Source organism: Schistocerca gregaria, chromosome 1, assembly GCF_023897955.1.
Source record: "Schistocerca gregaria isolate iqSchGreg1 chromosome 1, iqSchGreg1.2, whole genome shotgun sequence".
Taxonomy (NCBI): domain Eukaryota; kingdom Metazoa; phylum Arthropoda; class Insecta; order Orthoptera; family Acrididae; genus Schistocerca; species Schistocerca gregaria.
Genome location: NC_064920.1, coordinates 1,060,211,092 through 1,060,226,309, shown reverse-complemented (window position 1 = coordinate 1,060,226,309; position 15,218 = coordinate 1,060,211,092). Strand labels below are relative to the sequence as shown.

The window sequence follows — 15,218 nt, the reverse complement described above, 5'->3', positions numbered from 1 at the left end:
CAGGAGTGCTAGTTCTCCAAGGTTCGCAGGAGAGCTTCTGCAAAGTTTGGAAGGTAGGAGTCGAGGTACTGGCAGAAGTGAGCTGTGAGGACGGGGCGTGAGTCGCGCTCGGGTAGCTCAGATGGTAGACCATTTGCTAGTGAAAGGCAAAGGTCTTTGGTTTTACTAACTAACTTGTTAAATGGACATGTGGCGCTGGAAAACATTTGACGTCACTTCTTGATGATGTGAAATGTGGAGGACAGGAGAGCTGAGTAGGACTGCGGCTCACCTGGAGGACTCGAAGAGCGTGACGAGCGAGAGCAGGGTGGTGACGAGCAGCACCATGCGGCCGGGCACCATGGCGGGCCGCACCAGGAAGCTGCCCCACGACATACACACGAACAGCCCGGTTGGCAGGTACAGCTCCAGCAGCGGCGCGCGCACGTCGCGCCGCAGCAGCAGCCACAGCCGCAGCGACGACACGTTGCCTGCAACACCACACACTCTGCTCACCCACCACGTTGCCTGCCGCACCAGGAATCTGCCCCACGACATGCACACGAACAGCCCGGTGGGCAGGTACAGCTCCAGCAGCGGCGCGCGCACGTCGCGCCGCAGCAGCAGCCACAGCCGCAGCGACGACACGTTGCCTGCAACACCACACACTCTGCTCACCCACCACGTTGCCTGCCGCACCAGGAAGCTGCCCCACGACATGCACACGAACAGCCCGGTGGGCAGGTACAGCTCCAGCAGCGGCGCGCGCACGTCGCGCCGCAGCAGCAGCCACAGCCGCAGCGACGACACGTTGCCTGCAACACCACACACTCTGCTCACCCACCACGTTGCCTGCCGCACCAGGAAGCTGCCCCACGACATGCACACGAACAGCCCGGTGGGCAGGTACAGCTCCAGCAGCGGCGCGCGCACGTCGCGCCGCAGCAGCAGCCACAGCCGCAGCGACGACACGTTGCCTGCAACACCACACACTCTGCTCACCCACCACGTTGCCTGCCGCACCAGGAAGCTGCCCCACGACATGCACACGAACAGCCCGGTGGGCAGGTACAGCTCCAGCAGCGGCGCGCGCACGTCGCGCCGCAGCAGCAGCCACAGCCGCAGCGACGACACGTTGCCTGCAACACCACACACTCTGCTCACCCACCACGTTGCCTGCCGCACCAGGAAGCTGCCCCACGACATGCACACGAACAGCCCGGGGGGCAGCTACAGCTCAAGCAGCGGCGCGCGCACGTCGCGCCGCAGCAGCAGCAGCAACAGCCGCAGCGCCGACACGTTGCCTGCCACACCACACACTCTGCTCACCCACCCACCGCACTGCCTGCCGCACCAGGAAGCTGCCCCACGACATGCACACGAACAGCCCGGTGGGCAGCTACAGCTCCAGCAGCGGCGCGCGCAATTCGCGCTGCAGCAGCGGCCACAGCCGCAGCGACAAGACGTTGCCTGCCACACCACACACTCTGCTCACCCACCACACTGCCTGCCGCGCCACCACCTGCTCCCTGCCCAGTCACCATCCAAATTATTCCCAGTTATATCATCACCATTCCTCCAGCCAACATTCACATCCACTGCCACTTAGGTCACAGTGCCAACACATTCCGTGCCATCTCATCTCTTTAGTATATCTTCAAGTCAGCAGACACGGTCAAAATGTTCCTTTCGGATATATACAGGGTGGCTCATTGATCACGACCGGGCCAGATACCTAACGAAATATGTGTCAAACGAAAAAACTACGAGGAACGAAACTTGTCTAGCTTGAAGGGGCAAAACCAGATGGCGTTATGGTTGGCCCGCTAGATGACGCTGCCATAGGACAAATGGATATCAACTGCGTATTTGAAAATAGGAACCCCCATTTTTATTACATATTCGTGTAGTATGTAAAGAAATATGAATGTTTTAGTTACACCACTTTCTTCGCTTTGTGATAGATGGCGCTGAAATAGTCACAAACATATGGCTTACAAATTTAGAGTAACAGTTGGTAACAGGTAGGTTTTTTAAACTAAAATACAGAACGTAGGTACGTTTGAACATTTTATTTCGGTTGTTTCAATGTGATACATGTACCTTTGTGAACTCATCATTTGTGAGAACGCATGCTGTTACAGCGTGATTACTAGTAAAGACCACATTAATGCAATAAATGCTCAAAGTGATGTCCGTCAACCTCAATGCTTTTGGCAATACGTGTAACGACAGTCCTCTGAACAGCGAGTAGTTCGCCTTCCGTAATGTTCGTACATGCATTGACAATGCGCTGACGCATGTGGACACGCGTTGTCGGTGGATCACAATAGCAAATATCCTTCAACTTTCCCCACAGAAAGAAATCCGGGGACGCCAGATCCGGTGAACGTGTGGGCCTTGGTATGGTGCTTCGACGACCAATCCACCTGTCATGAAATATGTTACTCAATACCGCTCCAACTGCACGCGAGCTATGTGCCGGACATTCATCATCTTGGAAGTACATCGCCATTCTGTCATGCAGTGAAACATCTTGTAGTAACATCGGTAGAAAATTACATAGGAAATCATCACACATTGCACCATTTAGATTCCCATCTACAAAATGGGGCCAAATTATCCTTCCTCCCATAATGCCGCACCACACATTAACTCGCCAAAGTCGTTGATGTTCCACTTGTCGCAGCCATAGTGCATATTATGCACCCAATAGTGCATATTATGCCGATTTACGTTACCGCTGATGGTGAATGATCCTTCGACGCTAAATAGAACCTGTGCAAAAAATCTGTCATCGTCCCGTAATTTCTCTTGTGCCCAGTGGCAAAACTATACACGACGTTCAAAGTCGTCGCCATGCAATTCCTGGCGCATAGAAGTATGGTACGGGTGCAATCGATGTTCATGTAGCACTCTCAAAACCGACGTTTTTGAGATTCCCGATTCTCGCGCAATTTGTCTACTATTGATGTGCGGATTAGCCGCGACAGCAGCTAAAACAGCTACTTGGGCATCATCATTTGTTGCAGGTCGTGGTTGACGTTTCAAATGTGGCTGAACAGTTCCTGTTTCCTTAAATAACGTAACTATCCAGCGAACGGTCTGACACTTCGATGAAGTCGGCCAGGATATCGAGCAGCATACACAGCACACGCCTGTTGGGCATTTTGATCACAATAGCCATACATCAACACGATATCGACGCAATTGGTAAACGGTCCATTTTAACACGGGTAATGTATCACGAAGCAAATACCGCCCGCACTGGCGGAATGTTACGTGATACCACGTACTTATACGTTTATGACTATTACAGCGCCATCTATCCCAAAGCGAAAAAAGTGGTCGGACTAAAACATTCATATTTCTTTGCGTACTACACGAATATGTAATAAAAATGGGAGTTCCAATTTAAAAAAACGCAGTTGATATCCGTTTGATCTATGGCAGCGCCATCTAGCGGGCCAACCACAGCTCCATCTGGTTTCCGCCTTCAAGGTAGACGAGTTTCGTTCTTTGTAGATTTTTCGTTTGATGCTTATTTCGTGAGATATTTGGCCAGGTCACTATCAAATGACCACCCTTTACCCTGGTGTCCAAAATTAAATTAACAAACCGCTATTTCCCTGACCTGTCTCTAGTTATACAAACTGTCAATGGATGTCCGTATGACAGTGTTCTGCACGGGAGATGGAATTTCGGTCAACGGAAACCACGCCAACGATGACATCAGAGCGTCTATCAAACGGAGTGGTGTTTGTGGTTAGCCCCACATCCACAATCACTGTGTACACAGTCACAGACTGTGCAATGTTGCACAGAGAAGACGCCTACCAGACTCTCTACGGTGGAGGGCCATAGGAAGAATGGGAGCAGGACAGTCGCAAGCTAATATGGTCTGATGGCTTAAAGTGAAGAGTTCTGTTGTTTCATATCAGCGCACACTCTGCTGTAGAGTGAAAGTCTTATTCTGGAGTTCTGTTGTTTCTCGGATGCGGTGACACTTTATACAGACCCGAACCACAGGGCAGGGCCAACCAGTGAGATATCAAAAAGAGAGGACCGTTATTTAGCTGTAAGGGCACAACGATATCGCCTTTGCACTGCGCAGCAACTGGCATCTGACCCCCCAGCATCCACTGCACGTGTTGTACTGAGGTAGACGGTCTAGAGAAGGCTTCAACAGGGGCGGCTTCTATTGTCGGAAACCTGCTGTATGTGTGCCTCTGATGCGTCTTCACAGAAGGGAAAATCTAGAGTGGAGTCGTCAACACGCCACCAGGACAGGTGAAGATTGGACCAATGTTGTCTTGACAGATGAATCCCGATTTGGTCTGGAGAGTATTTCTCGACGAATTCGCTTCTGAAGGGAATGTATAACACGATTTCGAGACCCGAACACTGTGGAAAGTCACCGATTTGGAGGAGAATCACTAATGGTGTGGGCAGGGGTTATGTTGAGCATTCGAACACCTGTTCATGAAATTATATGAATGAGTCGGAAAGGTTCAACTGTTTTCAGGTATCGTGACAAGGTCTTGAGAGTTCGTATGCGGTTGTTGCGAGGTGCTGTGTGCCCAGATTTCGAACTGATGGACGATAGTGCTCGCCTTCATAGAGAATTAGTGACAGATATTTTGTTGGAACGAGAAGATACTGCATGCATGATGTGGCCTGCTCGCTCTCTCGATTTTAACCTCTTAGACCATGTCTGGGATGCACTAGGGAGATTGGTTGCAACACATCAGCATCCACCAATCAGTCTCCAAGGCTTGCGAGAAGCTCCGCAGGAAAAATGGGCGTTATTGGCTCAACATGACATTGGTGACGTTATGCACAGCAAGCTCCGTCCCTGCCAGGCCTGTATTATTGCTAGAGGTGCTCATATCCCATAGTGAGCACATTAACCAGTTGTCGCAATGTGTGTGCAAATCTGATAAGTTGGAAAAAGAGAAAAACGTTTGCGTCTACTGTTACGTACGTTGCAGTTGTTCACGTTTGTGTTTTTACGTTTATATTGCATCGTGGCAAAATAAAAGCAACCTTGCAAAATTTCCGTTTGTTACATTATTATTGGATATGTGTGTACGTAGATGTTGATCGAGCTTTCAGATCCCTGCATACCATTACCCACAGGAGGACTGTTAACAAATTTCCATCCTTCTATCCAGGGGGGCGCAGAAAGCTATTCGCAGAAAGCAACGTGTTTTCTCAGTTGTGCGCATGACATCACGGTGGAAGCAACTGTGCCAAACAGGACACAGTTCGAATTGTGTGTGATTGTTTTTCTTGTGTTGTTTTGTGTTTGAAGGAGTATTTTGATTGAGTGCTTTCTTCTGAGGTACTCAGTCAACAGCGGAAACATTCGGAATTCTGGAGTGTTAACGGTTTTTGCTGTAATTGATATTTTATTCGGAACTGAAATAGTTAGCGATAGTGGACAGCGGGATCAACATTGTGTTCGCCAGCTCTATCTATAGTTTATGGTTCGTCTTGTGAAATTCTTATTGGAGAATCTACAAGTGAGTGAGAAAATTAATTTTTACAATGCCAGGCTGTGCTGTTACGGGCTGTTTTTCTGGAGCACAAAGCGAACTGACGTAATGTATCACAGTTACCCGCGTAATGAAACATTACAAAAACTGTGGTTGTCGAAATGTTGTAAGAAAGACAGTGTAAATGTTGCGCATGCACGAATATATTCTCGCCATTTCGCAGAAACAGATTACTTAAGGGATTTACAGTCTCAATTGCTTAATTTGCCCCGAAAAAGAATGCTCAAGCCAGATGCAGTTCCATCGTGCAATTTGTCGTGCAGTAGTGCGACTGTCAATGTGTCACCCGCAACAGAAGACAGGACCAAACGGTATAAGAAACGAGAACTACATAAGAAATCTCTGGAAACTCTGGAAAAGCTGTCGCCAAATAAGAAACATCATAATAAGAGCACATGTACAGACGACAGTTTTTTTTTCAGGCACAGATTAAGTTACTTTGATGAATACTATAGTGGCTTTAGTAAGAAGGAATGCTGTTCTTACAAACAAGTGTGTGCAACTTCGAGCTCTTAAGTAAATTCATTTCACTTCGATTAAATGAATAGTTTATGATTTATTTCAGCCGAGGTTTCGAATTTCAAGTATGTGTCAGTGTGGTTGTGATCTGATATTTTGCCGATGTGTGAGGCATAAGCTAAGAAAGAATATAACTCATCAGTTTTAACTGTAATATTTTAGCAGCAGAAAAGCAGTTTAGACATCTCAATTCTGGTATAAACAAAATCTTCCGCCAAAAGCTTGACGTAAACGCGCATGCCGTGTCGTTTGCTTGTGAGCGCTTGCTTCCAAGCTGACGTCACTAGGCCAGCCAATGGCAGAGCAGAGCGCTTACTGCCCAACCTTATTATTTAGTAACCATGCTTCTATCTATCCCTCCACATCCTCATGTCCAATGGCGTCGTGTCATCGGACACAGCACTAACGTTTCTTTCTCCAGTTACCACATCTCTTTATTTCAGAGCCATAGACATTGTCCAGAAACGATCTATTTTCGACAAAACCATCTCTTTAGCCATCTCTCTTCGAGATAACTGGGCAATTTGCAATGGGTGATGATCAACGAACATGATCTACAGATATGTCGAAGGCGTCTCCAGTACATGCTTATATAGGTCTTCTACCGGCTCAGCTCCAGAAGGCGTATCTCGAAAGCTATCCACATCTGAATCGACTTTATAGGTCGAGTATTACACCTTCCATCTTCACAGAAGTAACTTGGGATGCCAGCTGACAAGCACATATTACGGAGAATGATGATATTTCTTTACTACGACGTCAGTTTCACAAGATTTCATTTATCGTTTTTCCTTAATCGCTATTACTTCTGAACGCTAGGGGCATCATTGTCATTCACACGCCATGATCTCCAGCAAACACTGACGTGAAAAAAGTTGCGAGACACCTCCTAATATCGTGTCGGACCGACGTTTGCCCGGCGTAGTGCAGCATCTCGACGTGCCATGGACCCAACAAGTCGATGGAAGTCTCCAGCAGAGATACTGAGCCAAGCTGCCTCTACAGCCGTTCATAAATGCGATGGTGTTGCTGGTGCAGGATTTTGTGCACGAACTGACGTCTCGATTATGCCCCAAAAATGAATGATGAGATTTACATCGGACGATCGAGGTGGTCAAATCATTTGCTCTAAATGTCCAGAATTGTCCAAAATGTTCTTCAAACCAATTGCGAACAATTATGGCCCTGTGACATGTTGCATTGTCGTCCATAAAATTTACACCATTGTCTGGGAACAAGAAGTGCAGAAATGGCTACAAAAGATCTCCAAGTAACCGAAAATAGCCATTTCCAATCAATAATCGGTTCAGTTGGATCGGAGGACACAATCCATTCCACGTAAACACAGCCCAACCATTATGGAGTCAACATCAGCTTGCACAGTGCCTTGTTGACAATTTTGCCCCATGGCTTCGTGGGGTCTGCGCCACACTCGAACCTAACCATCAGCTCTTACCAACTATTGGGAATCATCTGACCAGGCCAGGGTTTTCCAGTCGTGTACGGTCCAACCGAAATGGTCACGAACCCAAGAGAGGCGCTGCAGACGGTGTCGGGCTGTTACCAAAGGCACTCGTATCGCTCGTCTGCTACCACAGCCCATTAGCGCCAAATTTCGCCGCACTGTCCTAACAGAATTTTTAATTCCGGGACGATTTACGAAATGATATGCACTCCGCGTATAGCTACAACTACCATTCTGATTTCAAAGTCTGTTAATTGCCGTTGTGCGACCGCAATCACACCGGAAACCTTTTCACATTAATCACCTGAGTACAAATCACAGTTCCGCAAATGTTCAACTCTTTTATACCTTTGCACGCAATACCATGGCCATTTGTATATGTGCATATCGCTGTCCCATGAATTTGTCACTTCAGTGTACTGTGCAAAGCGAAGTACACAATTTCATCGGCATGGATCGTTAAAGATAGCGAGTCTCAACAACATTAAATATAGCAGTTTGAAGTGAATATCATTAAAAATTATTCATTACTCTCCGCATTATTTCTATATGGAGGGCTTAAAAATACCCAGCTGTCATATGATGAGGGTACATTTGGAGTGCTCTGTAATATACATGAAACCATCAAGAATGGGCTGAGGCCTTCGTTATTGGTATGAAGTGCGTGCACAACAAAATGAGGCCACTTAATCTAACACACATGAATCAATCAATCTTAAGGACCTACATATACATCCGAACTCTGCAAATCCAGACCTGGATATCTACCACTGGGTCTCTCTGCCCGGGAGTGCACAGGCCGCTACGTTCCTAACCGGCCCAAACAACGCCCCACCGCTATTCCGTTTCCTCTTCCGTTTCAATGGCCCAAGACCAGAGGCTAATAAAACTTACTTTGTCTTACCTGTGTATCGCCAGTAACGATACAACAGAAAATTCACTTTACTGTAGAATGAAGTACAAATCCTGAAGAGTGTTGCATTGTTGAGACATTTGTCGTAAGACAATATGTATTGTATCACCTATGGGAAGTACGGTGTGCCTGTAATGGTAACATTTCGTTCGACAACATTGCCATCTGTGCCGGTGATGACTTCCACCAAATTCCTTGTCCTCTCCATAGACTTTTCACATAGCGCTGCCTGAGAAGCCCAGTGCCTTCGCGATCTGGGAGGTGAAGTGTCAGAAGATGAAGCGTGCACCGTTTGGCCTCAGTGTCATCTGCCTGTTTCGTACAGATTGTCCTCCTCGAGCTCATCTGCCGCGCCGGTGACCAGCACGACGTCTGACCACAGCCCAGTCACGTCACATACTGAATTGTTAGGTTTACTGTGAAGACAGGAGAGCCTACCGACTATAGGCCAAGCATTCATGAGTATATGTTTGAATGTCAAGTAGAAAACACAGCATTTTAAATCTTTATACACTATCTGATAAAAAGTATCGGGACATCCCCATTTAGTACATAACTGACCACTGGATGTCACACAAGGCGGACCAGCTGGGATAAAAGGAGGCGGGAAGTATTGTGTTGGCAGCAATGAAGCAGTAACATCAGAATGGTTTGGTCAGGAGAGCTTTGTGGTTTCAAACGTGGACACGTCGTCAGATGTCACCTGAGTGACAACTCCAAGAGGGACATTTCAACCCTTCTACAGCTGCACAAGTCAACTGCTGGTGGTATGATTATTAAGTGGAATAGTGAAGGAACAACCACAGTGTAGCGTCGCAGTTATTACGCTAGTGCAGGTTTTGCAGTAAGTTTTGTTACGTTATGGCAAGCTGTTTTGGAAGCCTGCAGTATAGTAGCATTCGGCGGCGGCCAACTTGTGGCCAGCAGTATGTGTCATAGCCACCACACCTGTCGGTAAAGCAGACCGTAAGAATGCTCGCTGTGGCATGTACTAAAATGACTTATTCACCTCACTTAAGAAACTAAATGACTATGTTAAATATTATCTGTTTTATTCCAAATTTGGTACATGACCTTTTGTTATTCAGACGAACCTTCTGTCAAAATTTGATACCACTACCTATAATAATTTAGGGGATATAAAAAAAACCATTAAAAAACTACTGGGTGATCAAAAAGTCAGTACTAATTTCAAAACTTAATAAACCACGGGATAATGTAGATAGAGACGTAAAAATTGACACACATGCTTAGAATTACATGGGGTTTTATTAGAACAAAAAAAGTATTGCTAGACTCGGGAAAGATCTTTTGCGCGCCTCTTTTGATGGTGATCGTGTGCTCAGCCGCCACTTTCGTCATGCTTGGCCTCCCTGGTCCCCAGACCTCAGTCCGTGCGATTATTGGCTTTGGGGTTACCTGAAATTGCAAGTGTATCGTGATCGATCGACATCTCTAGGGATGCCGAAAGACAACATCCGACGCCATGCTTTACAGTGCTGTTCACAATATTATTCCTCGACTACAGCTATTGTTAAGGAATGATGGTGGACGTATTGAGCATTTCCTGTAAAGAACATTGTCTTTGCTTTGTCTTACTTTGTTATGCTAATTATTGGTATTCTGATCAGATGAAGCTCCATCTGTCGGTCATTTATTGAACGTTTGTATTTTTTTTGGATCTAATAAAACCCCATGTCATTCCAAGCAGGTGTGTCAATTTTTACCTCTCTATCTACATTATTCCGTGATTTGTTCAGTTTTCAAATTTATACTGACTTTCTGTTCACCCAGTACTTAACCAACACTTAAGAAAGTAAATTCCGATAGGAATAATAAAAGTTTATATTTCTTTCGTTATTTGAAAACAGTGATAGCACTATCTGTTTGCCGATTTATTTTATAAATATTTTCAATTCTAAACTTGCGATAATTTTTCTTTCCTAATGAAAATAATAGTTCAAAAGTTAATATTTATATTTTGTGCTAGAGTAAGAGTAAATGAGAGTGAATATGAGTGTGTATGTGAGAAGTATGTCAAATTTCAATTCTACACTCCTGGAAATGGAAAAAAGAATACATTGACACCGGTGTCAGACCCACCATACTTGCTCCGGACGCTGCGAGAGGGCTGTACAAGCAATGATCACACGCACGGCACAGCGGACACACCAGGAACCGCGGTGTTGGCCGTCGAATGGCGCTAGCTGCGCAGCATTTGTGCACCGCCGCCGTCAGTGTCAGCCAGTTTGCCGTGGCATACGGAGCTCCATCGCAGTCTTTAATACTGGTAGCATGCCGCGACAGCGTGGACGTGAACCGTATGTGCAGTTGACGGACTTTGAGCGAGGGCGTATAGTGGGCATGCGGGAGGCCGGGTGGACGTACCGCCGAATTGCTCAACACGTGGGGCGTGAGGTCTCCACAGTACATCGATGTTGTCGCCAGTGGTCGGCGGAAGGTGCACGTGCCCGTCGACCTGGGACCGGACCGCAGCGACGCACGGATGCACGCCAAGACCGTAGGATCCTACGCAGTACCGTAGGGGACCGCACCGCCACTTCCCAGCAAATTAGGGACACTGTTGCTCCTGGGGTATCGGCGAGGACCATTCGCAACCGTCTCCATGAAGCTGGGCTACGGTCCCGCACACCGTTAGGCCGTCTTCCGCTCACGCCCCAACATCGTGCAGCCCGCCTCCAGTAGTGTCGCGACAGGCGTGAATGGAGGGACGAATGGAGACGTGTCGTCTTCAGCGATGAGTCGCTTCTGCCTTGGTGCCAATGATGGTCGTATGCGTGTTTGGCGCCGTGCAGGTGAGCGCCACAATCAGGACTGCATACGACCGAGGCACACAGGGCCAACACCCGGCACCATGGTGTGGGGAGCGATCTCCTACACTGGCCGTACACCTCTGGTGATCGTCGAATTTTTTCTTTTGTTTCCTTCACTGCTTGCTCAATATACAGATTGAATAACATCGGGGAGAGACTGCAACTCTGTCTCACTCCCTTCGCAACCACTGCTTCCCTTTCATGTCCCTCAACTCTTATAACTGCCATCTGGTTTCTGTACAAATTGTAAATAGCCTTTCGCTCCCTGTATTTTACCCCTGCTACCTTCAGAATTCGAAAGAGAGTATTTGCAATCAACATTGTCAAAAGCTTTCTCTAAGTCCACAAATGCTAGAAACGTAGGTTTGATCTTCCTTAATCTAGGGTCAGTATTCCTCACGTGTTCCAACATTTCTACGAAATCCAAAATGATCTTCCCCCAGGTCAGCTTCTACTAGTATTTCCATTCGTCTGTAAAGAATTCGCGTTAGTATTTTGCAGCTGTGAGTTATTAAACTGATAGTTCGGTAATTTTCATATCTGTCAACATCTGATTTCTTTGGCATTGTAATTATTATATTCTTCTTGAAGTCTGAGGGAATTTCGCCTGTCTCATACATCTTGCTCACCAGATGGTAGTTTTGTCAGAACTGGCTCTCCCAAGGCCGTCAGTAGTTCCAATGGAATGTTGTCTACTCCAGGGGCCTTGTTTCGACTCAGGTCTTTCAGTGCTCTGTCAAACTCTTCACGCAGTATCGTATCTCCCATTTCATCTTCATCTACATACTCTTCCACTACCATAATATTGTCCTCAAGTACACCACCCTTGTATATACCCTCTATATTCTTCCTCCACCTTCCTGTTTTCCCTTCTTTGCTTAGAACTGGGTTTCCATCTGAGCTCTTGATGTTCATACAAGTGGTTCTCTTATCTCCAAAGGTCTCTTTAATTTTCCTGTATGCAGTATCTGTCTTACCCCTAGTGAGATAAGCCTCTACATCCTTACATTTGTCCTCTAGCCATCCCTGCTTAGCCATTTTGCACTTCCTGTCGATCTCATTTTTGAGACGTTTGTATTCCTTTTTGCCTACTTCATTTGCTGCAATTTTATATTTTCTCCTTTCATCAATTAAATTCAATATTTCTTCTGTTACCCAAAGATTTCTACTATCCCTCGTCTTTTTACCTACTTGATCCTCTGCTGCCTCCACTACTTCATCCCTCAAAGTTACCCATCTTCTTCTATTGTATTTCTTTCCCCCATTCCTGTCAATTGTTCCCTTATGCTCTCCCCGAAACTCTGTAAAACCTCTGGTTTAGTCAGTTTATCCAGCTCCCATCTCCTTAAATTCCCACCTTTTTGTAGTTTCTTTAGTTTTAATCTACAGGTCATAACCAATAGATTGTGGTCAGAATCCACATCTGCCCCTGGAAATGTCTTACAATTTAAAACCTGGTTCCTAAATCTCTGTCGTACCATTATATAATCTATCTGAAACCTGTCAGTATCTCCAGGCTTCTTCCATGTATACAGTCTTCTTTTATGGTTCTTGAACCAAGTGTTACCTATGATTAAGTTGTGCTCTGTGCAAAATTCTACCAGGCGGCTTCCTCTTTCATTGCTTTGCCCCAGTCCATATTCACCTACTACGTTTCATTCTCTCCCTTTTCCTACTACCGAATTCCAGTCACCCATGACTATTAAATTTTCGTCACCCTTCACTATCTGAATAATTTCTTTTATTTCATCATACATTTCTTCAATTTCTTCGTCATCTGCAGAGCTAGTTGGCATATAAACTTGTACTACTGTAGTAGGTGTGGGCTTCGTATCTATCTTGGCCACAATAATGCGTTCACTATGCTGTTTGTAGTAGCTTACCCGCATTCCTATTTTCCTATTCATTATTAAACCTACTCCTGCATTACCCCTATTTGATTTTGTGTTTATAACCCTGTAGTCACCTGACCAAAAGTCTTGTTCCTCCTGCCACAGCACTTCACTAATTCCCACTATATCTAATTTTAACCTATCCATTTCCCCTTTTTAAATTTTCCAACCTACCTGCCCGATTAAGGGATCTGACATTTCACGCTCCGATCCGTAGAACGCCAGTTTTCTTTATCCTGATAACGACATCCTCTTGAGTAGTCCACGCCCGGAGATCCGAATGGGGGACTATTTTACCTCCGGAATATTTTACACAAGAGGACGCCATCATCATTTAATCATACAGTAAAGCTTCATGCCCTCGGGAAAGAAAGGTCCTTATAACCCAAATATTTCTGTAGTCACATCTAAGCAACGTCACTGGACACAGAATGAATGGGAACGAATCATTTGGAGTGATGAATCATGCTATATTTCGTGGCAATCGGATGGAATGGTTTAGGTTTGGCGAATGCCTGAGAACGTTACCTGCCATCATGTGTAGTGCCAGCAGCGAAGTATGGAGGAGGTGGTATACAGCTAGGAGCGTGTTTCTCGTAGTTAGATTGTGGTCCCTTACTGCGCTTAGGAAAACACGAAATCGGAATGATATTGAAATGTTTCTTTGGAAAATATACATTTTTTTCTCATTGATGCCAAGAGTAGAACGAAGCTGTAATGTGTATGAGCATCTCCTTTCCTTAACTAAGTAAACATAAAGTTCATTCAAATCGTTATTGCTGAAACGCATATTTTGACAAAGATACCAGAGATCTGTGTTATGAGTATTTCTTGGCAAGAACAATAGAGGGGGTCATACTTCGGATGTTTCTTGAGTAGTAGCTCTCTTCTGTTTGAACTTCGATCTTCTGCGCTACAGATTAGATACAGTCTGCTGCGTGAATGTTGTGCATGTAATTTTGCACTGACCTTAAATTAAGATTAAGGTTCAATATGTAATTTACTTTATTATTATCATTTAAAGAATAACTTTTCTTTTCTCAAACTTTGACATGTGTGCGTATTTATTCACTAATTTTCAAGAGATTCAACGGCTGGAACAGCGAAGTCGGAAAAGAATTGTTGGGAGACGGAATAACCAAACATGGACCGTGTTCACTCATTAGTTTGCCTCTGAACAAAATACAAAGCAGCACTATGTCACCAAATCTTGCCAGCTATTTGGGATGATTGCCCTAGTCCTGCGCAAGGCAACAGTCGGGTGTGGATCTTTCAGGTCACCACCACTTGAGTTGGTATCCTGTGTCAGATGACGAACAAGGCACTCAACGCACAAATTTCAACGGCGAAGCTGTAACGTCGCCAGAGTCTCGTTGTTAAAAGATACGTTAAGTAGTCTTCCTCGACCGACGCCGCCGCGCCAACATGTGAGCACATTTTCTATTACGTGAAACTGTCTCGTGTGAGTGTGTGTGTGTGCGCTACAATTTACGACCAATGTTCCACTTAGTTCGTTGACATCCAACGCCAACACTTAAGTGCTAACTTTACACTAATGAACACGATTCCGATGGGTCAATTTTCACTATTTTCTCAAACTATAGGCATCATTAAACACCTTTTGTTTGTTCTCTCTGTCTGTCTCTCTCTCTCTCTCTCTCTCTCTCTCTCTCTCTCTCTCTGTCTCTCTCCTCCTAGCGCCGGTCTGTTTTTATGGGATGATCTCAGGAACTGTTGTACGCATTTTGATCCGATTTTCAGTGATAGATACACTCATTCACGAATAAGGTTTTTCTATATAATTTATGAACATTTCGTACAAATTGTCTGAACGGCAGTGGATTACAGTTAAGTAATCTAAACGATTCCTCTCACATCTACAAAACAACCGCGATTAATTCGAGAGAGCAGCAGTGGTTTGAGTTCGCAGAAAGCGAAAACTAATCCGTATCAGGAGTTACATTCTAGTGGTAGCTCAGCGTGTTCGGTCAGAGGGCTGCCTGTCCTCTGTAAACTGAGTGTTGAATGGTGAACTTGAAGGGGTGTTATGTGACGGGT

At 45.6% G+C, this 15,218-nt stretch overlaps 1 protein-coding gene across 1 annotated transcript in view; it reads right to left on the bottom strand.

Moving 5' to 3' along the window:
• Window positions 1-267: 267 nt before the first annotated feature.
• LOC126287825 (gamma-aminobutyric acid receptor subunit pi-like) overlaps window positions 268-15,218 on the bottom strand; it is a 190,739-nt gene continuing 175,788 nt past the window's right edge. Inside the window, exon 8 of the mRNA XM_049984891.1 lies at window positions 268-470. Coding sequence (XP_049840848.1) covers window positions 268-470 — 203 coding nt within the window. The remainder of the gene's footprint in view (window positions 471-15,218) is intronic.